The 26,399-nt window shown below is 37.6% G+C and overlaps 1 protein-coding gene across 1 annotated transcript; it reads right to left on the bottom strand.

Annotated features, from left to right (window-relative positions):
- Window positions 1–86: 86 nt before the first annotated feature.
- On the bottom strand, window positions 87–26,116 carry LOC149303198 (secretogranin-1-like). The gene is made up of 5 exons (XM_089481374.1): window positions 26,068–26,116; window positions 14,439–14,482; window positions 5,735–5,825; window positions 2,375–4,092; window positions 87–170 (listed from the first exon to the last, which is right to left on the bottom strand). Exons 1-5 carry the CDS (start codon window positions 26,114–26,116, stop codon window positions 87–89), a joined length of 1,986 nt encoding a protein of 661 aa, XP_089337500.1.
- Window positions 26,117–26,399: the final 283 nt, after the last annotated feature.

The following is a 26,399-nucleotide window of genomic DNA, read 5'->3' as shown; positions in this document are numbered from 1 at the left end:
TTATTTTTTTGAAGTGGCAGTGATTTTGACAAGGAATGTAACTAAATATAGGAGAGCTTTGAGAGTTATTGCAGTTCTTAAGTGGCTCAGCCCTGCCGCTTATGACTGAGTTTCTCTGCTATCTTCTGCAGCTCCATATCCATAATGGCCAGATTCTCTAACTCCTTTTCCTACAAAAAAAATCAAATGCATTGTTTGAGTAAGAAAAGTATTGTTTAAAAAAAAAAAAGACAAACCTAAATAAAAACATATAATTTGATGGCCAATAAGAATAAGTTGGCCCATCTACTATTCCCATCGCTGATACGTTAATCAGTCCTTGGTCTCATCTTAGTTCAGACTTTTGAGATTTGGTTTGACATTAAGATATATTTTATTGCACTATAGCAAAGTTTAGTTGAAAAACCTGCATAACAATTAACTTCTGTCTTTACCCTCGTATCCTTCTTAATTCTACCCTTGGGGATGCCAGGTAAAACTTGCTTCCACCAAAAGATGATGTGTACCAGAGCCGGTCTTAGTCCCAGGAGGCCTGGGATGCCTTAATCAGAGGGGGAGACTCATCCCTGGGGAGCAGGACCGGTTGGGGAGGTTTCCCTCTAACTGAAGTACAAGTCCTGTTCATACAGACCTCTGCTTGACTGCTCCCTTGCATAGTGTGCTAGCAGTTGATACCAAAAACAGACGATGAAACAGACCTCACAACCTTACCATGGGAATCAAGAAAACAGGAAAGTAGAGGGAGAAAGAGGAGAGATGATAGTGATAAAGAAGAGAGATGAAGAAGGAGGGAAGAAATAATGAGAAGGGGGAGAGAGTGTGTGTGTTTTGAAGGTGTGTCTAAGGGCAAGCATTAATGCATGCGTGTGTGTTTATAGGCATGCATTTGTAAGGGCAGTATACATGTGGTATTTTGACTGTCCATTACTGTTGTTATTTTGGGCCTAAAGGGAATAAACTGATTCACACGTTTAACCCAGGGGCACTATTTAGTCTTTTTTTAAATTTTAAAATAATTGATAGCGTCCTTCACTGGGTACAGCAACTGTGAAAATGTCTCCCATGAGCCATGTCTATGCTTATCCCTGATGTGTGTGGGTGTCTGTATATGTGTGTTTGGGAGTTGACAGTGTACAAATTACACTGCGTATGTGTCAGTGTACAGTGTTAGATTGTGGGTGTCAGTGCTACAATGAGTGTATATGTGTGTACAATGCTAAGCTGTGTGAGGTATCAATATACGGTGTTAGAATGAGCATGTGGGGGAGTGTCGGTGTACAGTTTTTGTGTATGGTGAGTGTGTATAGCAGTGTCAATGTATAATGTTAGTCTATGGTGTTAGAGTGAATGTGTATGGGGTGTCTTCATATAGTATTAGAGTGTGTGTTTTGTTTGATTGTCAGAGTATCGTGTTGGAATATGCGTGAATGTGTGATCGCCTGGGGTTTAACATTATAAGCAAGCATACACAATCAGAGTACGTGAGCCAGGGAGGTGATGCGCAGAATGACATGCAGGGAGCAGAGCACCGAGCAGTGACAAAGCTGCAGAGAGTAGGGGGCAATTACTCCCTGCCCCTGGGTATGATGCCATTTATGTTAAAGAACGACAGGGGGAGCTCAAGAGAATATTCTCGCCTGGGGTGCGACTTGGTCAAGGAAAGGCCTTGATGAGTAGACTAATTTGGGATAGTCTAACTCTGCAAATCCCGAGAGTAGGACATTAATATGATAAGATGGATTTACAATATACGCACATATTGCTTTATAATGTCTGCAAACACACACAGTAATGTATACTGAACTGCAAAACGTAACAGTTGTAAGAAGCTCTCTATTCCGATTCCAGAAACTATAACATAGTCAGATTTCTTTTAAGAAATGCTCGTACTAAAATGATGCAGCTCAGCACAATGTGATGTTATTTTTTAGGTGGATGGGTAGGGTGAAAAGAAGGATAATATGTTTTGATGCTTTAGCCATTAGAAAACTGGAATCAGACACAGAGACCTCATTCATTTAATTGCATTTAATCCCATGAGAGTTTAGCTATTGCGTAACACATGCACCTTGTGATACTGCAAATTAATAAAAATGAATAACGCAGAAAGGGAAAACAATAATGAGTTATGACAAAATGGGATATTTCTTAGTGATATAATCAATGTTTTATTAAGCATGAAACTCATTTCAAGTGGAGGCCACCATTAGGCTTTGTAGTGGACATTTTTACTAAATTCCCATAGACACCAACATCTTCTACAAGCCTTGCCACAGGCTTCACTGTCTGGATTTGGACACTTTATCTATCCCTCCACCCCACCCCACGCCCCTCTCTCTCTCATTATTTAAAACTAATATAGATGTTTTTTTACCTCCTCTTCCGTTAAAGGCCTCCGTCCAAGACTCCCTCTTTCGTTAAAATTACGTTTTCTTATTTCTTCAGATTCATAGAAATCTGGAATCTCAACAGACTTTTTCTTGTAATTAAGAAGTTGAGCAAGTTCATCCATTCTGTCGTACTGCCGTTTTTCTTCAAACTTGTTTATTTTGGGTGAGGTTCTCTCTTCACCATAACCATGACTCATATCTTCCAAGAGTTGCTTTTTTCCCCACCAGTCATAATCACTGTATTCAGGAAAAATGTGTTTGCTTTGCATGTTACGCTTGATTTCTTCCTCACTGTCTAAAATTTGGGAGTCATCATTATCAAAATATTTGTTCTTCCATTTAAGTTGGTTATCAGCGAGGCCATACTTATTGACTGGCCTTCCCTCTTCTTCAGAATGGCGTTTGAATTTTTCATTGTCAATGTAGTTTGATTCATCAGCATCTTCTTTACTTCCCCCAAAGTGATGGTTTCTTAATTCTTCATTATAATGTCTTTTTTCTTTCTCCTCAGAATACCCTGGGTAGAATCTTTTCATCTCATCTACTATTTCTTCACCTACATAGTGCCTCTTGTCTTCTTTCACATCATGCTTGTATGGTGATTCTCCTTCATTCTGATGCCTAATTTTTGCAAATAGATTATCTTTGTCACCCCTGTCATTAAAGTAATGCTTGTCAATATCGTCTTTACTTTCATTGCTATCTTCATTGCTTTGTTCATAATTGTATCTTGCTGTTGGATTTCGTCCATTTGGCCATCTCTTTCTTTGCTCATGGAGCCTTTTCTCCTCTTCTTCTTCGAAATGCTGTCTGTTTGGTTCATTTTCATAACTTTCATCGCTTTGGTTACTATTTTCTTTTTCCTCTTCACTACCTCTATGAAAATGTCTCTTTTCTTTTAACTCTCCTGAGCTTTGGTTTTCATGGTGTGTTCTTTTATCATAATGACTCTTTTTCATATCATCCTCAAAAGAGTTTAATCCATAATATCTTTTTTGTCCCCGGGAATATGGCTGTTCTTCATGTAAGTCAATGTGGTTTTTTTGTTCAGCTTCATGGCTTCTCTTTTCCTCATAACCAAGCAACCTTTGGCCAAAGTCATGATTTGGTTTATGACTTCTTTTATCTTCATCTTCTCCTTCCTTTGACTCTTCAGATACTTCATAGGAGTGAGAAGTCTGATGTTCCTCTGGGCGTTTTAGATTTTCTTTCCAGTTTATATGTCCATGGTGTCTCTTCATTATTTCCTCAAAGTTTCTAGGTTCTTTATCACCTTCCTCAGAGAACTCTTCCACACTTTTATCCGATGTGTGAACTTTCTTATCAAAAATATCATGTCTTGATTCAAGGTTGCCCTTGTCTTTTTTAGTTATTTCTTCATTTTCATAATGGTCTTTGTGATCTTTATTTTCTCCCTCATTCTCTATAAAGTCTCTTTCTTTGGAATGGCCTGTATCTTCCTCATTTTCCTCAATATGGTTCTTTTTGTCTCTCCCTTCCTCCTCTTTCTCATGACTTTCACTTTGTTCATGATGCCTCTTCTTTTCATCTTGTTCCTGTGAAATGTTGTTTTCTGGAGCTTCTTGTTTAGTTTCTTCACTGGTCTCACGTGGGTGCTTATCAGTGAGGGTCATTTCCTTGAGGTTCCTTGTTTCAAACTGTGGAATTTCCCCTTGCTTTTCATTGCGGCCAAGCCTTGTACCTTAAAACAAGCTTACAATGTTAGAGAACAAGAACTTACATATAATTATTGCAGACCTTTACATACCTGTATAAAAGGTATAACAATATATACTTTAACGTAAGAATGAATATCTGGATAATTATATTATCTTCCTCATTTATGGAAACCTTATTTGAATAAGGCTGTTTGGGCCTGGAAACTTTGGCCATTTTGCAAGATTTAACAATGTTTTAATGCAGAAGCCAGCGCTATTCTACACTTAGTACACCAACATTTTTTTTCCATGGGAATTCTATTCTCATTTTGATAGTTTGGGCTTGCATGTGAATATGGAATTCCAAGTCTAACTCCAATTCTTAAAGTCATGAACCCTGTTTATAGAACTTCAATCCCAGAGATTATATCAAGTGCTACAAGTACAGCCAATAGCGCAAATCATCAGCGACAAAGTTACTGTTAATATACAGGAATCGACTTGTTAAATGTAATTGTGTCCCATTTGGCTGATATTTTCTATTCCTGTTACTTTCCAGGCAGCAGTCACATAGACTATCCCATTGCTGATATCCTTAATAGATATTCAATATTTTCTGCTCTTGACAATGGATTCTTTTAAAATGCCATAAACCTATATCTTAAAGGCCACCATAGCCCATCTCATATGGGCACCTTTTGTGAAAGGTCACTACTCCAATAAATACCATGATTTTTTTCTGCAAGTCATGCAGTTTGCAGGAGACTCAAGACATGCACTTGACGTTCAATCCCATTTACAATCAAAAGATGTTCTATGAACACCGAATTTACCAAGTACTTTCGTCCACTTTTAGGTTTCTTTGATTTATTTCCAAATGTAATCATCTAAATTTGATGATTACTGAATATGCCACATTTATACTGATCGGTATCTAACATGCCCAGAATGTGTTCTTTCTTTTCACAGTTCTTACATCTTCAGTCATTATCATTATTTATTACAGAGAAAAATATGTTCTTATATAATTTTATTTTTTTAGGAAATATTCAAAATGAAAGGTAATTTGTGCTTCCAATCTCTTATTATATGTGTAAATAAAAGGGTAACACCCTTCCTATTCCAATCCAATGCTATTTTTCCATTTTTACAATCGAACATTAAACATTTTACTTTTGTTTCTTCCGTGCATTGTTTCAAGTACAATAGCAAAGCCATTTGCACAAAGCAACTTAATTTGTATATACTTTTTTATGACATTTGACTTTGATGTTAATTTCATGTCTCAGTTTTTCTTTTCATTTCCAGACCAGCAGAAATAATATCTTTGAAAATAGGAGAATGGAGCTAAGATCATAATTAGATTTAGCTGAATTTTAATTTAGCTATACAAAAGTTAATGATGTTCTGTTGAAAAAAAAATCTAGTACAAAACCCTTGAAATAGCGCTAACATTTAGTCAAGTATGCCTGACGCAATAATTGTAAGGATTTTTAAGGCTAATATTTGGCATATTTTCGTTTATTCCTTGAACATGAATAGGGCTATTAAAATAAATATTTGTAAATATATATAAAAACAAATTTTGAAAAGTAAGCTATGTATCATTCAGTCTTCCAGATATTAATACAACTGGACAAATCAATGTCAAAGTTATGAGCTGAAAAAATAATTGAAAATACTCACTTTTCAGAATTTCCTTGCATTCTGGATCAATTGGTGGTGCGTTGGGTTTAGCCAAAGCATTAGAAAGTACTTCTACTATACACCGCGTTACCTAGAAATAAATGTACAACCAATTAGAATGTTTTTCTATAGCAATAATGGTGGACAACTGTAATCATTACAAATCCAAACTCTTTACTATTTACAAACCCACCTAAGAACTTATTTTTTGTTTACCAGGAAATGTTGCAGGGGTTGACCAAAGAGCTGACTGTTTATTTCAATAGACAGACCTTTCCTGACTACCAACTTCCATGCAGCATCAGTAGAATAAATATCACCGTAGTTTTCCTGCCAATTTTGTCTAATCTACTTCATGGTTCATTACATGCAGAAGCCACAAGCATTACAGTTGACTAACTGTTGACTACAGATGCAAAAGATTGTTATTCAATAAACCCCAGCTTGACCATAGAACTTGATGTTATATTTCTCAAGTGGAAATCAGAGATTTTCACCCCATGGTTTTGTTGAAAATTCCTAAGAAACATCTAGTGTCAAAGTACAGAAGAGTGAAGCTCGGTAGGTTTGCCTGGGTCCACCTGGGAGTCTATATAGGTTAACAGGTCATGCATTGCCAGTTTACCAAAGAAGATACATTTTCCCTATGTTTGCCTCCTTAGTCATGTTCCCATTCGAGGAGAACTCAATTCTTGAGTACTAGTTTATAGAAAAGCCGTTGTAAGTGTACCAAACACTTTTCCCAAAGAAAATGCACAACGGTGGCATAAGAAGAACAGTGGACAAATTATTTTATTAGCACAAGTGACACTGAAGACCTGTTCCATTGTTGGTCTTGCTGTTTTCATATTTGCTACCATCATTTACTCTGCTTTGGAGAAGCACAAGTTAAAAAAAAAACAAAAAATTCTCTCTCTTTTCTCATATTGGATTTTCAGGGGCTACAGTCCCCAGACACCTTCATGCATACACAGCACTATGCCCGGGGGGAGCAGGGGCCCTGAGGACACTGGTGTACTTGACATGCTCCCAAATCTCCTGGAGTTTTAGGTACTTAACCCGGTAATAAATCTATTGATTTTTTTACTCCACAGGCATGGATCCAAGGCTAGATAAATACTGACTTCAGGATGAGTGGGACATGAACATCATACCCTGGGGGATTTATTATTCATTGAAAGTTTCAGATTTCATATTGGTTAAAAACACCTATAATACCCCATAGGGCTTCATGTTTAAGTTAATGCATTAACTGTACAGAATAATGTGGATGTTTGGACTATCTCAGAATGTTCACTTCTAACCCAATTCTCACTCCTGTTTTTATGACAGATGAGTGCAATTATGCAAAAATGAAACTCTACAGACACAATTTATATTTCATTGAAAAACTTAAAAAAGGCAGTTTATATTTAGCATAACCGAATGTTTAATCAAAGCACATTCAGTGCCTGTTGATTTTTACATTAAGAATCTAACCTAATTAATCGCCACTGAATACTAAATCACAAATTCTTAGTCCTTAAAAATCAGTTCCTAGTCTCTCCAGCTTCCTTTCGAACCCAGTCTAAATTTTAATTGTTTATAAGGCTAAAAACAGGGGTGTTAACTTTCAACCTTTCTTTTTATAGTAAAGACGTGCCCCGAAATAAGTCTGCCTTAATTAAAATGCATCTTTCATGTATCACAGAAAACAACTTTCTGTTAACTCGTGTTTCCTTGACATATCACAATATCTTAATGTACAGAATGCAATCTATATTACCAGAAGTCATATAAAGCAATGAACATTAGATGTCAATGCGAGGCAGCTGTTAGCTTCCGTTTCATTATGACATGTTTATTCACATAGAAACATAGAATTAGACACCAAGAACCCCTTTTTCCTGCTGTAATGACTTTCATTTGTCTCATCTTAGATTCAGGATAGTCATATGCCTATCCTATGCATGTTTAAATGATTTACTGTGTTAACAACTTCTACCTGGGAGGCTTTTCGACTTATCTACGCTCCTCTCAGTAAAGTCAAATTTACATCTCTCTGATGCTCTTGTTGTAGATTTTGATCTCTTGTTCTAACATTTCTTCTTCTTTGAAATAAACTTCCCTTTTTTACTTTGCTAAATCGCTTCTTGTGTTGAAATGTTTCTATAACACCCCCTCTCCATTCTGTCCTCTTTTACAGATTATAGAAAATAAGTAAAATAGATGAGGAATAGACATTTTGTTAAATGTTATTTATTTTCTAATTATGTCAGGCTTTTTATAAAGCGTTCTTAAAAGCCTACAGCCACCTCAGTAATTTTAACACAGAACATAAATAAGGTCTAGGTGATGGCCTAGCTCCAATGCAAAAATGTTCTTACAATGCGTTTCACATATTATTCCATATTATGTGTTCAGGTGGCAACAGCTCTTGTGATGACGGCTATTGACTGGTTTCAAGTCACACATAAAGGCCATATTATGAATTTAAGGTGGCCAATTCAGTTGAAATGACAACTTCCAAACAAAATATCAACTATGACGCCTCTGAAGAAGACAAGTTTATCCAAAACTGGTCAAGCAAACTGGCTGATGGCCAACAAAACTAACCAATATGATTGTCAACTATACTTATACAATGAAATGATCCTTTCCTTGTGTGTATTTTCTAGGCACCCCTTTTCTGTAAATGTGTTTCAGTACTGGATAGTGAGCGCTGACTGTGTTGTTTGGTAAATGCGTTTTGCCCTCAAGGTTGATTATTTTTAGCACTCGCTCATCGCTTGAGTGGTCCAGACTTACATTTCTACTATCGTGTTCACAGACTCAAGTACTTAAATGAAGCCATACTTTAAAAATGGATTCGTTTCTTGTTAATATTTAGCAAGGGTTTGATGTGTTATCTTGTCATTTGCGAGATACATGTCCCAATGGATATGAGTCACTGCAAATACATTTTCTAATAAGATCGTATTGGACAGAAAGGGCACATAAACTTTGATACATCTCATTAGAATGATGTTATTTTTATGAAAATGTTCTTTTTACCCTATTTCCATATCCTTGTCCCTAGAGCCTTAACACATCCTTGCTGTTTGTCCATAAACCACTCTATAGGGTCTAACTCTGGTTTGTTTGCATTTCCCTAAATCCTGATTGAACTTGTTTATATCAAATTGAGTACATTCTATTCTGATACATACCCATGTTTTTAATGGCTTTTACAAAAATTTACTGACAAAAAACCATTTCAGTCACGAAGCAAATCGTTAATGACTGAGCTTATATTTACTGTAAAGCTCAGAGGGACACTTTGATTTTTCTTCTCTTCTTTTCTCCATTTCATGCTCTTAATTAAAATTGCAGTTTCACATGCTGAGTTTTTGATATTAACATCTGCCACCTAGATAAGATTGTATGTCTAATTTTAACCACAGTGCATTTTTTAACCATTAATCTCTAATAGTTTAAAAGTGGTTTCCATCTAAGTCATAAAAAGGCTAACTGACCCATATTTCACAGAAACACCCTGAATCTTGTTTGTTGAGTGGGATCAAGAATCACAAAAATACAGTATAATACCAATAGACATGCACAAATGGGCTAAAAATAATTTTTTTGGTTCGTTTTTGGCCCATTCGTTTTCGGGCAACGATTTTTTTTCCTGCCCATTCGGTTCAGCCAAAGATTCAGGGGCATTTTTAATCCGGGAACTAAACTTATTGCCCGGTACCCGTATTTACTCTCATTCACTCTCACACTGTCACTCACTCTCTCATTTCGTTAACTCTCTCACATTCTCTGCCGACTGCTTCCACTTCTAACAACCACTTCCACATCTTCTTCTGCATCTTATTCATCTTCTATCTCCTCTCTTCTCTTCTCTCTCTTCAATCTTCAATCCTTAATCGTCTTTTTTCGTCTGCATCTCCACGAACATAAGCTGGCAACTTCCACCAAAAGGGTGGCGCTGCAGTGACGTCCTATCCTCCAGTCAGGAGGAGGTGACATCACTGCAAGCGTCTCCATATTGCCCTCACATAAAATGAGGGCAATATAGTGGCGGTGCTGTGATGTCATCGCCCCAGTCTTCCAATCTGAGGAGAGGATGTCACCACAAGCACCACCATTTTGAGGACAATGTGCCGTCATATTGTCCTCAGATGAAGGGCTTCGCTTTTTGTCCAATTTGTGGGGAATTGGCCTAGTTTTTGGGGCTTTGTATGAATCGCCGTATTAACAAAGATCCTGTAAATTTGCAATTCGTAAGAATCTGAATCATTATACTATTAAAGGCTCACTCCAGCCATTGTATGCACTTTAAAGGATATTATAGCTGAGTTGCAGCTGCAGGATACCCGGTGTACTCATTTCCCACTTTTCCTATCGAGCAGCTATTTGGCTCTCAGGACCCATGCCCATACCTGGGAACTCTCCGGGTTTTGCTTGGAGACTCGGGGAGAAGCACCGCTTCCCTGGGTCAACACCCAAATTCTCTGGGTCGCAGAAGCAGGGTCCTGACATTCTCCGCTCCCGGGCCATTTCCCCCTTAAATGGGGGTGTGTCCCTCTAGGTCAGCAGGAACGCCCACTGACGTTGGCGGGTAGTCTTAGCCGCATCCTGCAAGTGTAGCTGGAGCCTAAAAGTTCCCAGGAATGGACAAGTCTTGTAACATGATATATTTACTGCCAGTCAGCTCTAACACTGGCACTATGAGCATTCCAGGGGTCTAATGAGACTACCAATGTGCATGCGCAGAAAGTGCACTGGTTTAAGTGGAAAAGCTCTCCTGTCACTAAATGGCAGCCCTCTAATCCTCTACAATCAGCGACATGAGCTGTTGGACCACAGAGGAGAGACTGCACTGAGGTTCTTAAGCTTCAGCGCCTTCGACAGTAGGTTTAATATTAAAGTAATCAAGACTCGTGTTTTCTTTGGGCGGTATATTATAAAATATTTATATTATAAAATATATAGTATTGCTTATTTTAATCAGTAAAGACCTATAACACAGATTTACTAACGGAGCTGTTCTACCCACTCTGTTATTAAATTGTATAAAATGTGTTCTTTTTTGTGTGACACAAAAGCAGGCACTGATAGGCAGTTGCCATAGAAACAAAAAAAATCTTGATGGTTAATACAGTTTAACCTCTAATGAATAAATGGTATACGTATTGTGCCCTACAGTGCAAGAGAATGTAACGAGAATCACTTTGAACTTCCAGTTGGGAAGTGACTTCCATGCAGATTATTTAATTTGTAATGCAGTTATAAAACAATTTGCCCAGACCTCAGGGTAATTCTATCAAAAATGAACCAGAAATTGTCTAGTACCGCTACGGAAACATTCTGCTATTTTCATAAAGCGTGCGAAGCGAACCACAGCCCTAAACACATATTCTAGGTCAGGGATGCAGTGGAACAACACTGGGAAGAATACAGGTTCTCCAACCTCATTAACCATTCCCCACACAAGAGACAGCAAGTCAGGAACATGTTGGCTCATCCAAATATTGACTTTCCTAGCACAATAACCCCCTTACTCATGTTTTAAATTGATTTTTCACAAAAGGTTCACCAATGATAAGCTATTCTATAACTAGCTCATGAGGTCTTCAATCTCCAAGACAACACACAAGGAGATGGAGTTAAGACCAAAAACCTGCAGGAACAAAGGGAGCCGCAAAGAGGCATCGTGCTGCCTCATTGCCTATATTTAAATGTCATAAAAAAGATAATACCAGTTAAACTGCTTTGTCCACCTTGGTAACTGGTAACTGATCTTACTAGCTAATAGTAAGAAAAGGTCTGAATAATTAAACAGACTGCTTCTGTCTCAATACAAACAAATCCTATAGAATGGGTAATTTACAATAATTACTTGGGGGATTTGCCATTGAATTATATATAAAAAAAAATATCTTCTAAAATTCATATTGTTTGTTGTCAAGGTTTTTTGCAACGCCTGCTTTTATCTTCCAGTAACTATTCCGATTAAGGATTTAAAAGGGCATCATATTCTACATTAATGTAAGTTCCTATTAAATCTATATAACATTTAGTACTCTCTCCCCATTCACTCATTAGAACAAAGGGTCACAAACATGAAATCATAAAATATGTTATATGCAAAAAAAATATTATTGTGGCTTTATTGGCACTATATATATATGGCATAAGCACATATTTAGACCTGTAAAACGAGGGAGGTGATATGTGCGATGCAGAGATACACATTTAATGAGCCGCAAAAAAACAAGTCACCCACATACCCCATTCAAAAGTAAAAAGAACGTCCATTTAAAAAATGAAATATTGTAAAGATTTTTCCCCAGACATGAAGAATATGTTGGAAGGAATTTATATTTGGGATAATAATATTTCAAGTGGATATGGGTTATACTGAGAGTAAGGAATCTGCCCAGTACATTACATGAAAAAAAAAAAAAAAAAAAAAATGAAAGCGTTGGCCCCTTAAAAAGTAATGAGGGAGAAGTTATAGATGGGGATCAGGAAAAAGCTAATCTATTAAATATATTCTTCTCTGCTGTATTCACAGAGGAAAATGAAATGCCAGGTAATATACAGCAGGATGAGATAAATGCCTCAGTACATGTCGCCTGTCTAACGCAGGAAGAAGTGCAGTGCCGCCTAAAAAAAATCAAAATAGACAAATCACCAGGTCCAGATGGCATTCACCCCCGCGTTCTAAGGGAGTTAAGTAATGTAATAGACAGACCCCTATTTCTAATATTCAAGGACTCTATAGTGACAGGGTCTGTTCCCCAGGACTGGCGCATAGCAAATGTTGTGCCAATATTCAAAAAGGGGACAAAAAGTGACCCGGGGAATTATAGGCCTGTTAGTTTAACTTCTGTTGTGTGTAAACTGTTTGAGGGTTTCCTAAGAGATGCTATTTTGGAGTATCTCAATGAAAATAAATGTATGACTCCATATCAGCATGGGTTTACAAGGGATCGGTCCTGTCAAACTAACCTGATCAGCTTTTATGAGGAGGTGAGCTCAAGACTGGATCGGGGTGAATCGCTGGATGTCGTATATCTTGATTTTTCCAAAGCATTTGATACGGTGCCACATAAAAGGCTGGTACATAAAATGAGAATGCTTGGGCTGGGGGAGAATGTGTGTATGTGGGTAAGTAACTGGCTCAGTGATAGGAAACAGAGGGTGGTTATTAATGGTACATACTCTGAGTGGGTGACTGTTGCTAGTGGGGTACCACAGGGGTCAGTTTTGGGTCCTATTCTTTTTAATATATTTATTAATGACCTTGTAGAGGGATTGCATAGTAAAGTATCAATCTTTGCAGACGATACTAAGCTCTGTAACGTGGTTAACACAATAGAGGACAGCGCACGATTACAAATGGATCTGCATAGGTTGGAGGCTTGGGCTGGGATGTGGCAGATGAGGTTCAACACAGATAAATGTAAGGTTATGCACATGGGGAAGAAAAATCCAGGCTGGGAATATGTATTAAACGGGAAAACACTGGGGACGACTGACATGGAAAAGGACTTAGGAGTTTTAGTTAACAGTAAATTTACCTGTAGCGACCAGTGTCAGGCAGCTGCTGCTAAGGCAAATAAAATCATGGGGTGCATCAAAAGGGGCATAGATGCCCACGACAAGGAAATAATTCTACCACTGTACAAGTCACTAGTCAGACCACACATGGAATACTGTGTACAGTACTGGGCACCAGTGTACAAGAAAGATATAGTGGAGCTGGAGAGGGTTCAAAGACGGGCAACCAGAGTAATAAGGGGAATGGGAGGATTACAGTACCCAGAAAGATTATCAGAATTGGGGTTATTTAGTTTGGAAAAAAGACGGCTTAGGGGGGACTTAATAACTATGTATAAATATATAAGGGGGCAGTACAGAGATCACTCCCAGGACCTATTTATACCCAGGACTGTATCTATAACAAGGGGACATCCTCTACGGCTGGAGGAAAGAAGGTTTCTACACCAGCACAGACGGGGGTTCTTTACAGTAAGAGCGGTGAGATTATGGAACTCTCTGCCAGAGGAAGTGGTGATGGTAAACTCAATAAAAGAGTTCAAAAGGAGCCTGGACGTGTTTCTTGAAAGCAATAATATTACAAGTTATGGATATTAGATTAATAGGGACAGAACGTTGATCCAGGGATTTATTCTGATTGCCATATTTGGAGTCGGGAAGGAATTTTCCCCCCTGGTATGGGGCAATTGGCATCTGCTTCATAAGGGTTTTTTGCCTTCCGCTGGATCAACACAGTAGGGACACAATATGTATATAGGTTGAACTTGATGGACTTTGGTCTTTTTTCAACCTTATGAACTATGTTACTATGATATAAACTACCCTCAGCCAAGTTTTTGCTAAAGTACACTTCCCACTGTCTTCACTTTGTGGTTTGGTGGATCATGGATTGTATAGACAATGGCAGTTAGATTTTACTGACAGCAGGATAATAGATATTTTACAAGTAAAAGAAAACATGTTTTTAGATTATCTACAGATGGGTTAAAAATGGATTCCCTTCTATGATTACATCTCAAAGACCAAAAGTGGTAGTCCATCGACTGAGACATTTATATAGCAGATTGTGATTTCAGATCAATGAGAATAAGATGCCCAGGGGATCAACCAAGGAGCCAGGAATATTGGAATCAATATCACAGACAAATAAAAAAGAATAATAACCTACCATTTCTCCAGGATGTTCTTCTTTATCCAATGGAGCCGCACCAACTAGAAAAGAAAAGTAAAAAATGCTCACATAAACCCTCTACTGTTCTTACTTCTCACATTAGAAGTAGTAGTAAAACATTCTCCCTGCTAAGACAACGTAGAAGATGAGAATGAAATTCTTTGCATCTGTATATAATGTTTTAATATTTTATAGAAATACATAGAGTTTTCGCTCTCAAAAGCTTTCCCCTGGAAATTCTTCTGCTTAGGTTGTGAAGGAGATGGATCATAGTTTTCAAGATAGTGGAAAAACAGGAGGTTTTCCCCCAATCATGCCTTTCAGCTTTGGATGTATTTCCACTGTGTCATCAATAAAAATGTAATTAAGTTTTTAAGGTTCATTATACATTTAACCATGTCACCAAAAATGGAGCCTCGCTGGGTGATAATGTTTATGTGATGTGATCAATGTTTATTAAAAGCAAAATGAATAGAACACAATAAATCAGGAGTTATGTTTGTATTCTGAAATATATTAAAATAAATGGCTAGATTATTAGACAAAAATGACAAAGAGAAATATTAAGCAGATTTCCACATGAAAGCAACTGAGAAAGCTGTCTGCCAAGAGAAGACTTTGAAGTTACATATATGAATATCCCAGTTGTTTTATTGACACCTGTTAGGAACAAAGAGGGGGAATTAGAATTTTAAAGTATCTATTTACACATAATTTATACACAAGATAATTAACCCAATGTTAACATAACAAGGGACAAGGATAATTTAATAAAACAATATAATTTTTAAATATATTAATAAAACAATTATAATGTAACAAAACAAACAGCTAAAATAAAAAGAACCAAATATTTCTGACCTTAAACCTAAATGGTGAGTTAGTAAATAACTATCTCAGACTATATATATAGTATTTTCTATACCGATACTTTCATATTTTCAGTAATTTGTTTAGTTTGTTATTTTTCAGCAAACTAATTAAAGATCTTCGTTGTTAATAATTCTGGACAAAGGAGCCCAGTTAGGATCATATATGTTAACTGTATTTTGAATTGAATGTGTCAGATATTCCGTGTTTTTGATGTCTATTAACCGATTTGTACCCTTCGTGAGAATGACTGTTTTAATATTTCTGTGATATTTGTGTTTAGCTGTCATTTTCTTCATTCTCATTTGCTGTACCCACACAAATATCTATTCTTTAGATACCATTATTTTGATCATCTCATATAATACATTATAAAAATAGAAATTGTGTTTGATTTTTCATAAATCATATGTGTTCATATTTTATTAACTTTTATTTAAAAAAATCTTTTACTTATCTACAAAAGCTAATAGTAAGTGCAAGTAGCTGACTGCTATTTTATAAGGGTGTAAAATGCCCTCCTTACATTCTAGACAATTTTTTCTTATTTTTGTACTTTGGGTATACTTGTAGCAGGAAGGGAACAAGGTGTTTGCGCACCTATTTTGAATTTTTTTTTAAAAAAATGTATTGCTTTGTCTGCTCTTTCATATGTCATGTTACAAAACAATACAAAATTATATCACATAATGTACAATAAAGAGAGAAGGAAAAGAAGAAAAGCAGTGACAAAAAGCGGGCCAAATAAGAGTCCCGCATATCAGGCACATTAAGGTTACATCACACAGCATTTGCCATTCGACACACCACCCCACATGTTCACAGTAGCTGCGCAGCACAATATTCCTTTACAGAAAAACAATATTGCCTAAACACAACCATTCAAAAATAGCAAGAGCAATGGGGCCAAATATATTAGTCCCACACTGTGGGAATGCTACATACTAGGCTGTGCACAGTTGGAGTGGATCCAAGCATTCAAATGGAGACAAAACTCAAAAGAATATGTGAACTAAAACAAAGAATGAACAACCAAACCCCACTGCTCCCTACATGTCAAATACTGCATTGCGTAGATAAGTCACCTTGTCCCTTCTGCCCTTGATGAGTAGTAATGTCCCAAGTTGTTAAATATTTAATGGAAAGAGAAAGAAAAAATAACATATTATCCCTCTGCTCCCTCGTCACCCCTGTTCCCCTCGGACCGATGTCCCTATCATGTAGCATGTAGTATTATTATGGGGGTCCTACCCCTCAATAGTTGAAGACTGCCCCAAGATGTGGACCCGACTAAGGACTGAACATTAGTATCCAACGTATCCAATATAATTACCCCACATGGTAAAGAATTTCTTAGTGGACTTTCTTTTGTCAGTGTGGAGTCCACCCAATCCATCCTAAACAAATGGTATAATTTAGCTTGGAATAATGTGAGTGGTGGCAGGTCTGTTATACCAAACATTGCCATTTCGGGCAACAGTGGGAAGGATGCAATTTAGTTTGTAGTAACATAACTATGCACCTGGGACCTTTGGACCTGAGGACACTGCAATGGACAGTGGAATGAGCGTGCAATCAAAGAGTTACATTTTGGGCAGATGTCATTTGGTCTCAAACCCAACCTCAATAGTTGTTCTGGGGAAAAGTACACATCATGAGCTAGTTTGTAAGACATTTCACTTTAGGCTACCATTAGTAGTATTGTAGATGCATAATCAGTAGCCTTTTAGACATCATTCCTGCTAATGGCGGGTATAAAGGTTTGGGAAAACTAATCACTTTTAAATCTGTATTATTTTTTTACACTTTGTTGACCATTATTTTTACATTTTCTTGGAACAGGATATTTACCCTTATGATGTCATGGTGACATCACTCGAGTCATTGTTATTTTTACAGCTTATTAAATGTTTAATGTATTCTTTTAGTATTGGACAGACCCTCTTGGAACCTTTTTACTTGCTACGCAGCTCAGGTTCTTCTCTTGAATTTTTTTGTTCTTCTCTCTTCTTTCTTTTTCTGCTTCTCCGATGACATGGCATCCAGGTGAACTTCAGCAAAAGGGCAGAACCTGATTGGCAGAATGGGGGAAAGGCTGTCTCTCTGGCTCCGCCCCTTTTGCCAAAGTGCACAGAGAGGTCAGAATAATATAGATATATAAAGTAACAGGTGCCAATTCTCTTCTGGATTATTCCCAGTTAAAGGTCTGAATACAATTCTAATTTTGCATATATTTCAGGGGATTCCTTGCATTGTATATGACACTTAAGGATCCGTTCTTTTAGATTAAAGAAATGAATTTTGGTTAATACATCCCATTGGTTTTCTGTAGGGATTCCATTGGGTTTGCGTAGCCTATGTGTTCTGTCAAGTATAATATCTGCTACTGGAACATCGATCGAAGGAAATATGCAAAAAAAAATCTTGCACAAATTAATTTGAAACCTTACCCAAAATAGATTCTGGAGCACCTGGTAAGCAGATATTATTTCTTCTTGAATGGTGTTAAAGATCCAGTATCTTATTTCGTTGTCTGCCAACATCTTTTTTTAAAGCCAGATAGGTAGCAAGAAGTTAATTCTATACCTCAGTAATGTAATCCACTTTATTTTCCAATTCAGCTATTCCATCTTCCAAGCCTTTAAAAGAAGCAATGTCTTTTTTAATTTGTAATCTAATCTCTGTTAACCATTGTCATTGCTTCTCTGTAGGGAAATCATTCTGCATCATTTTAATGTTGGGAGGGCTCTGTTAAGAAAATCTTACCGCACCTTCTTTCTTTAGGCCCCAAATCCTTGTTGCTGAGGGGTAAGTTTTTTCCGGATTATCTGTGCCAAATTTACTCCCCCATTTTCCTGTACTTCTGGGATGCCATCCAAGACTCCTTTTGTGAGGAACAGGTAAGTATATTCCCCTATTTTTGGCACTTTTGCAGACTGAGCTCCGTTAGCAGTGAGTGCCTGCTCATTATGCTAACAGAAATCTATAACTATATAAAGATTATTCCTTTTCTATGATAGGAGACATTCATATTATTGCCAAATCAAACTTCCTTGTGAATTGTTAAAACCTTATTACAAGTGAGGATTTGATTGAGGAACTGAAAGAATTTTATAAGAAAAAAACCTTAACAATGTATATATTTTATACCGATGAAGAATATAACATGATACAATATAACAAATAGAAAAAAAACATCATACACAAAGGTGTATATTTACTGTCATCATTAGATTATAATAAAGAATTTCAGCCAGATGCCTGTTTTTTTCAGTATCAATATATTTGTGTTGAATTCAGTGTGCTCTTTTGAAGCTGAAAGCAATTTGGTAAATCTAATTTATACTAAGGCTTCCTAACTTATTCCAGCAGACGCAAAATGGGCTGCTACTGTAAAAGAAAGCTGTATAGTCAGGGATTTCCAAACATTAGGGATACAAACATTATACATTTTCTGGATGAAACATAACACATAGTAACACTCAATGGGGTGGAAATACCGGGTTATTACCAATTAATAGGTCTCCTAGTGTGTCATGTTTACTGTATTCCAATGATCATTAGAGCCTGGTCAATGCTATTGCCCTATTAATCCAGTAAGTGATCTTCCCTTTCCAGAAGAATACAGTGTTACGAAATCCCAAGACTAACTTAACAAAATCAATATGATGTTAGCATTGGTCTGTACAATTCTCATGACTGAACAATGATAGTCCGAAAATATGATACACGAATAATGTAAGCTCTTGAGACCAAAGCGCTCAGCACACAAGGTAGTCCAAGATATTTTTTGGATCTGAGCTTTTCTGTAACTTTCTAAATAAAATGTCATTATGGATTCCTGTCATTAATGCTTCATATTTTATAGCGACGTTGTTGCTTTTAGCTACCCTTCCGTTACTTTGCCTGTAAACATTTATATTTGGTAACACAAAATGAGAAATACATTATTTAATTCAGGGATGATTATTCCATGCTCATAATACAAGATGCTTTGATCTGTTCCTGTAGGAATATGCTGTCTGATCTCCAGTCTTGCTATTAATAATTAATGTTACCTTAAATCCACTGTCACGTTTTATGTAGAATTTGGATGAACTTACACCATCATGCAGTGCCTGCTTAATGGAAGCTGCCCCTTAACCCATTAATAGCCAGCCATGACTATGTCTTATATCTTATATTTATTTATTTGGGTTGTACTGCGGTAGTGATTACTTTGGAGATCAGTATCCCTAAATTTATAGCTATAGCACATGGTTTTTGTAGGTGTTTTGGAGATACAGTATGTGTTTCAGGAAAGCTGAGATCTAAGGGAAAACATGGCAAAACTAGTATTTTAATAATTTCTTTCCCTGGCTATTCTTTCTCCTCGTTCCATAGTTACAATCAGCTTGCACTAAAGGGGGTCAGTCACCAAAGAGGAATAACTTAATGATGAGGACAAATCATGCAGATCCAGAAATTTTAAATGGCAGCCCCCTTGTTTTACATATAAGGTAGGTTATATATATATATATATATATATATATATATATATATATATATATATATATATATATAACCTACCTTATATAGGTTAATCTATCGAACCAAACTGAAAAATGACAGGTTTTGTTTAGGGCTAAGTTACGATACCATAAAACATCACCAATTCTTAATAAGTTAACTGCGGCATAACATGGCCTTCCCAAACATCGCACATCTTCTGCGTTTAACCTTTCCTCATTATACACAAAGTGTTTACAACGCACATTAGTACTAGAACATGTCAATATGCATGTATGAGTACAGAGGTTAAATGGTACATGCTCGGGATTTGTGAATTTCATGGGAATCATGTATATGCATGATACAAGTGATTGAAACAATCCTGAAAATGGTTATTAGGATCAGGTACTGTATGAGCGCTGTATAGAACCCATATTCCTATGAAATGTTATAGCTGGTACCAAAGGACTCTATTCACTATTATGCAGGGCCAGCCCTGCTACTCTTGCCAGGGCCGGTCTTAGGGGTGTGTGACCTGTGCGGCCGCACAGGGCGCCATGGCAACAGGGGCGCCTGCCCGGGACAAATTAAAGCATCGGGGGGGGGGGGTTGTTTTTTTTTTTACTTTATTTAACATCCTCCATATTAAATAAAGTTGTTTTAACTTTATTTAACACGGAGGATGTTAAATAAAGTTAAAACAAACAAACAAAAAAGATGTTTCAATTTAAGTCCCGGGCAGGGGCGCTGAGCGGTCGCTCATGAAGTTTTCAGAGACCGCTCAGCGCCCCTCACTCTCCGTGACTCCGTCACGGTGCCGGCGTTTCATGTTGAACGCCGGAATTATTCCGGAGCTCAGCTGTGAAGCGTGCACCGCGGTAGAGCGGGAAGACGGAGGCCTCCCGCTCCCACCGCGGGACTCCGTCAACGAGGTAAGTAAGGATAGGGAGAAGGGGCAGAGGGAGGGGGCAGTGAGAAGGGACAGAGGGGGGGCAGTGAGAAGGGGCAGAGAGGGGGGCAGTGAGAAAGGGCAGAGGGGGGGCAGTGAGAAGGGGCAGAGGGGGGGGCAGTGAGAAGGGGCAGGGGGGGAGGCAGCGAGAAGGGGCAGAGGTGGAGCAGTGAGAAGAGGCAGAGGTGGGGGCAGTGAGAAGGGGATGGGGGGGCGCCAGAGGAGTAGTCCTCACAGGGCGCCAGAATACTTAAGGCCGGCTCTGACTCTTGCAGTAGAAGCTCACTAGGATTAACTCTTCATAATACTGAAACAATCTGCCTGAACTCAGTCCTTTGAATAGCACTTAACGTGCATGTCTATCGGGACACATCTGTTCATGAATGGTTTAAAAGGTAAAATTTCTCACATGCCTTCAGGGTTGCAATGCCCACCGTATTGCCGTCAGAGAAAGCTGCTTATTGTTCAGTTGAGCGCAGTACATTCTCTATAATGACTTGATGTCACCCTTGTATATAGGACTTTCTCAACAATAACAGAATAAATAATGCACACTCTATTATACAGGTAAGTACAAATGCAAATGGTGGCACGTTTGAAAAATATTACAGGCAGCCAGTCATAGATGTCAAATAAAGAGCCTTTTTTAAAAGGAGGTACAATGGAAAATAATTATTTTTCTCCTTAAGCATAAAACAGAGCTCTGTACAGTAAAGTAGGCTAAGTCTGACAAATACGGTTATTTCATTTATGTCTTTTTTTTTTTTTTTTTTTGCAGATGCGGAGGCCGCCATTGTTGTCAGTCATGTGATATTTTGGGTGATTTTCCCTGCCGAATCACCACACCGAGCTGATTCTTTATGGAAATGCTAATGAAGTTCTGCTTGTATAATTATTCTATAGGCAAAATGTCAGGCTGGGTGATTGAGACTCAGCCATTTATTGTTTACCACAGGCAGTAGGATACGCAGTTTGTCTAGTAGATTCAACCAAAGTAAGATAGCTAAAACACATACAAATGGCTAATATGCAGCTGCCTGAAAATATATATATATAAAAAAGAAAACTGCAAACTACCGGTGCTTTTAAAACATTATTTTCAGTGTGATACAGGTAATACATTGCTTGGAGACATTCTCCTTCGCTAGGCACGTATATATAAAACACATATATGCATCATAACAATGCATTGCATTTCTTCAATTTTTAATTGTGGTTGTTACTAATTTGTAAATCAAAGGAGGTGACTCAGTGTCCTTCACATATAAGAGTTGAAACCATTAACTGAAAGGCAGTCACTGAATGTGTGGTCTTTATTTAAGGAATCGATTGTTCTGATTACTAAGCTCTAATTGTGATATAACATTACTTACTGCCTAATGGCTTTTATAATTCAAGGCGGAAACAGGTGTTTAAATTGTAATTTGTATGCATGGATCAACAACCAATTGGTGAGAAATAATGAAAATTCTACTTTCATCAACAGAAACAATAAAAAAAACAATACATTCCCGATACGTGTAAAATCAGGGTAAAATGAAGGCAGTTTATGTAAATTGTGCATTAAATGGCAACTATCCAACTTCTTCCCAAAATGTAACTGAACATGGTTTCCTTTACCGAAATGAAAGGTTATTCTTCCAATAACACTTATTAATTGAAAAAATATATATTGATGTCCAACACTGGTGCATTTAGCACTCATTATTATTATCTTTTATTTATATAGCGCCAATAGTTTACGCAGCGCTTAATACAATACATAAATTCAAGGGGTCTGACAAGACAAGAATTGACAGACTAAGACAAACCGATACATTCGGTGGAGAGGCTCGGCTCACAAGCTGACAATCTTGAGGGAATGAGGTGACAAACATAAAGCACAGAGACGGATGAGAGGTAGTGTGGGGGTTGTATCAATGACAGGGAAGTTCTAGCAGCTAAGATGGTTCGGCTTCTCTGAAGAAGTGGGTTATCATCACCCTAAACCCACCTAAAGACATTTAATCCTTTACATTAATCACAATCTTTTACATTACTAACAAATAACTTAGAATAGTAATTTATTTATCTAGCAAATATATGATGGGTAATGTACATTGATCTTTCATACAGCATATATACCTTGCGGAATGGCTTTAATATACAGATGCATTAGCGTTTTCCTCTACCTTCCAGCTTTAAGAAAGTAACACTATATACTTCAATAAAAAGCTCATTTCACAATCCCATTTACAGCATAAAGGACTAATTACATTTTTTTCCATCCAGCCACTTATATATATATATATAATATTTAGTTAAATCATATCAAATATATATATTATTTATTGTTTAATGTAGCACCATCAAATTCCGTAGCTCTGTACAAAGGGTAGACAGGACATAACAAGTAGTATATAACATAACAATTTGACTTACAGAAACAACAGGTGAGACAGGCCCTGCTTAAACATATATATATATATATATATATATATATATATATATATATATATATATAGTTCTCCCCTCGTAGTGGTAATCCCAAAACCAATTGCATTAGATAGGATAATTAGTTTATGGTAAAATCAAAGTAATGTATATAAATAAAAATATACACATAATTGCATTATCATATTCATATATAACCCTCAGACATTTGAACCCTTGTTAGTAAGCTGATAGAATAGAAGAAGCGATTGAAACGATTGCATTATCAGCAACAAATGTCAGAAATGTCAGATGTCATGACTTAAAAAACAAGGCGGCAAAAATCTTTAAATTACTACAATCCAGGTCAGCAGCAGGATTGGCAAAACCAAGGGACCCAGCCTTAGCTGTTCACGTTACAAACTGCCAGCGCTAGATCTGGACAAAATGTTTTTGCTTTATAAAGTCTTTTAAAATGACAAGCAGAAGAGGGCTTTTTCTCCTGGTGAGTAACTCCTACTAGTGTTTGTTCAGGCTGGCAGATGATCATAGGAGATGAAGATCAAAAAGAACTGGGGAGCTACATGTGATTCTAGTAGGAATATTTATATTCGCCTGATGCGCTGCTTGGGCAATGTAATATTTAGCCCATGTGTTTTCTAGTGGTGTAATACTATAGGTTGCAGGGGGCTTATGCTGCGAGTGGCCCCCAAGTCACAGATGATCTGTTCGCTTTGCACCTCCTGTGATCCTTGTCCCTAGTGCTGCAGCCAGGAGCCTCCATCCATCTCCTCAATTACCTGAGCTTTACAGGGGCTGATCATTCACATCTCAGTACTCTAGGTACCCCGGGGACCCGGGGACCAGAGGTCTGTGTTAAAAGAGACACAGGTTCCCCTTCTCCCAAGAGACAGCATCTCTGGGGGCCACAACACTTTGAATATAAGGGAACCCTAACATACAATTGTACTTCTTCATAATAAAGAAAATGTTTTCCAGACTGCAGTCAAAACATAGTGAAGTTTTAGGCAAATCCCTAAATCATAGTGATTGTCAAGAACAGTTTAACTGAGAAAAAAAACAAATTAATTAATTTCATCATCTGTCTCATCCTATACAATATGTAACCAAGATCTGATATTTTCCAACACGCCCCTGACCCCCACTTTCTGATTAGCTAGTCAATTTTTATCTCTGTATCATGTTTTTTTAACAGATAACGCAAATGGGAAATTCGAGGACCATTAGATTAGAGCCCTAAATGCCCAAAGTATAATGAATTCTAGAATGATTACAAGTATCTGAAAATATGCTAGAAATGAAACATATAACACAAGATTTCTACAACTTATCCATAGAACAGAATCTGACATTAGATAAGCCAAACTGAAAATAAAAAAAATGGTTGGAATGAGTCCAGTCTAAAATATGGCCCTACTGTATACACTACGCAGAAAGAAAGGGACTGCTATTGATAAACTTGAATTACATTCAGTTTGACAGCAGTAAACCTGTTTAATTACAGATCCCAGCACTGCGATCCATCTCCCTTCTGTTCAAGTGTAATGGATTAACAAAATCGTACACATATTACATTCCTAAAAAGTCAGTTGGAAAAAAATTCTTCATCTCTGTCAAGCCGTCCAGTTCTGGTTACAGAGATTAACCCCTTATATTGTATGGGTATTTCTGCTTGAGATCAGGTGTACTAGCAAGTGGCTGATTTATATATATATATTCACATTCTTTTGGACAAAACTGTTCTTTGGTACTTATATACCCACTGTAAATATGTGATTTCCATGGAAATACAGTTTTGTATATATCATTAACTTCTATCACTAGAAAACAATCTGGATATCATCAGGCTGCAGCCATCTTAGACCAGTAGTGTATGTAAAAGCCGCAGTGCTTCTGTCAGCCACTAGGCGTCCCTCTTATTAGTAAACAACACACCCTGTTATTTACAAAGTATTTTTTATTATTAAGCACTGTAATAAAAGCTGTACTTGATCAAATCTAGGTATTAACATATCCTTACACCAATAATAATAGCCTACCGTGACATACAGCCAGGAAGAAATGCTTGCATTTGGGAATTAAGATTTGAAAAGTATTTAAACCCCCACATACATTTTCTATCGTATGGAAATATATGTACAGATTTAGGTAGCAAATGAATTTAGTGAGCTATCAAGAAAACACTTGGGAAATGTATAGATATCATTAAGGATAATATATGCAATTGACATGGGTTTTTGGAAATCCAATGGCATTTTGGGTCTTTTCCTCAACTCTACTTTGTTGAAATAGCTCAATTTCCAGGTACTCAAAAGAAACAGAGCATATAGATTCTATCTATATAGGGTCTGATTAATCAGCACTGTTAAGCTTGGGATTCTCGTGGGTATCGAAAATTAAGCAATAGCTCCTATTCAGTTGTGATTTCTAGTGTATAAAACAAAGAAAATGATTTTATATTAATATTGTATGACTGTCTCTAAAAAAAAGAAGCAGCAGTTTAACAGATTGGTGACAGCAGTATAGGAAATAGCCAGCTTGGATCTGTACCCTGTTCAATGGGGTGCCACATTGTCCTAATTGTTACATATGGTGGTTCCATTTATAACCCACTAGACTTGGCTGTGCATGTATATAGCCCTAGATACCTCCAGCCCCGAAAGACTTATTGTTCAAACTTTTACCCCAAAAAATTCCAAACCGAATTCTAGAATCTGTTCTCCATCCTGATGACTGGATCCCATTGATCTGTCCTTGGTGCTGAAGCTAGGGATTTGAGCTCAGCGTCCCTTGCTGAGAAGGGGCTTCTCTCCAGGGTACTGCTAAAAGCTCCCTCCTGCCGCCCTCTCCCCATCATCACCGCATCCACCAGGGATAACTTACCTTCCAGGGTGCCCAACAACAGGCTCAGAAGCACCACGACGGGCGGCATCTTCCCCGCCCCTTGCCCGGTGTGTCTTCGGTAACAGATGCTGAGGATGCGGCTCCTTAGAAGGGGACCCGTGTCTGCGCTCTTTAGAGAGCCGGTGCTTGTGTCGCCTCCCGTATTCAGAGCTGTTTTAGAGCCGAATCCTGCGAGCTCAATAACAGCCGCTGCTGCGCCGGGCTCTATTTAAAGAGAAGCTGCAGGCGTGGGAGGCTGGGCTGCTGCCTGCATGTTAAAGAGCCCGGAGAGTTACCCCGATGTGCCTGCCCAGAGCCTGCGTCACCACGAT

The sequence above is a fragment of the Sceloporus occidentalis genome, unplaced genomic scaffold, assembly GCF_023333645.1.
Source record: "Sceloporus occidentalis isolate IW3139 unplaced genomic scaffold, rSceOcc1.0.p SCAF_15, whole genome shotgun sequence".
NCBI lineage: Eukaryota > Metazoa > Chordata > Lepidosauria > Squamata > Phrynosomatidae > Sceloporus > Sceloporus occidentalis.
Note: the sequence above shows the minus strand (reverse complement) of the source record. Positions and strands in the feature narration are given on the sequence as shown.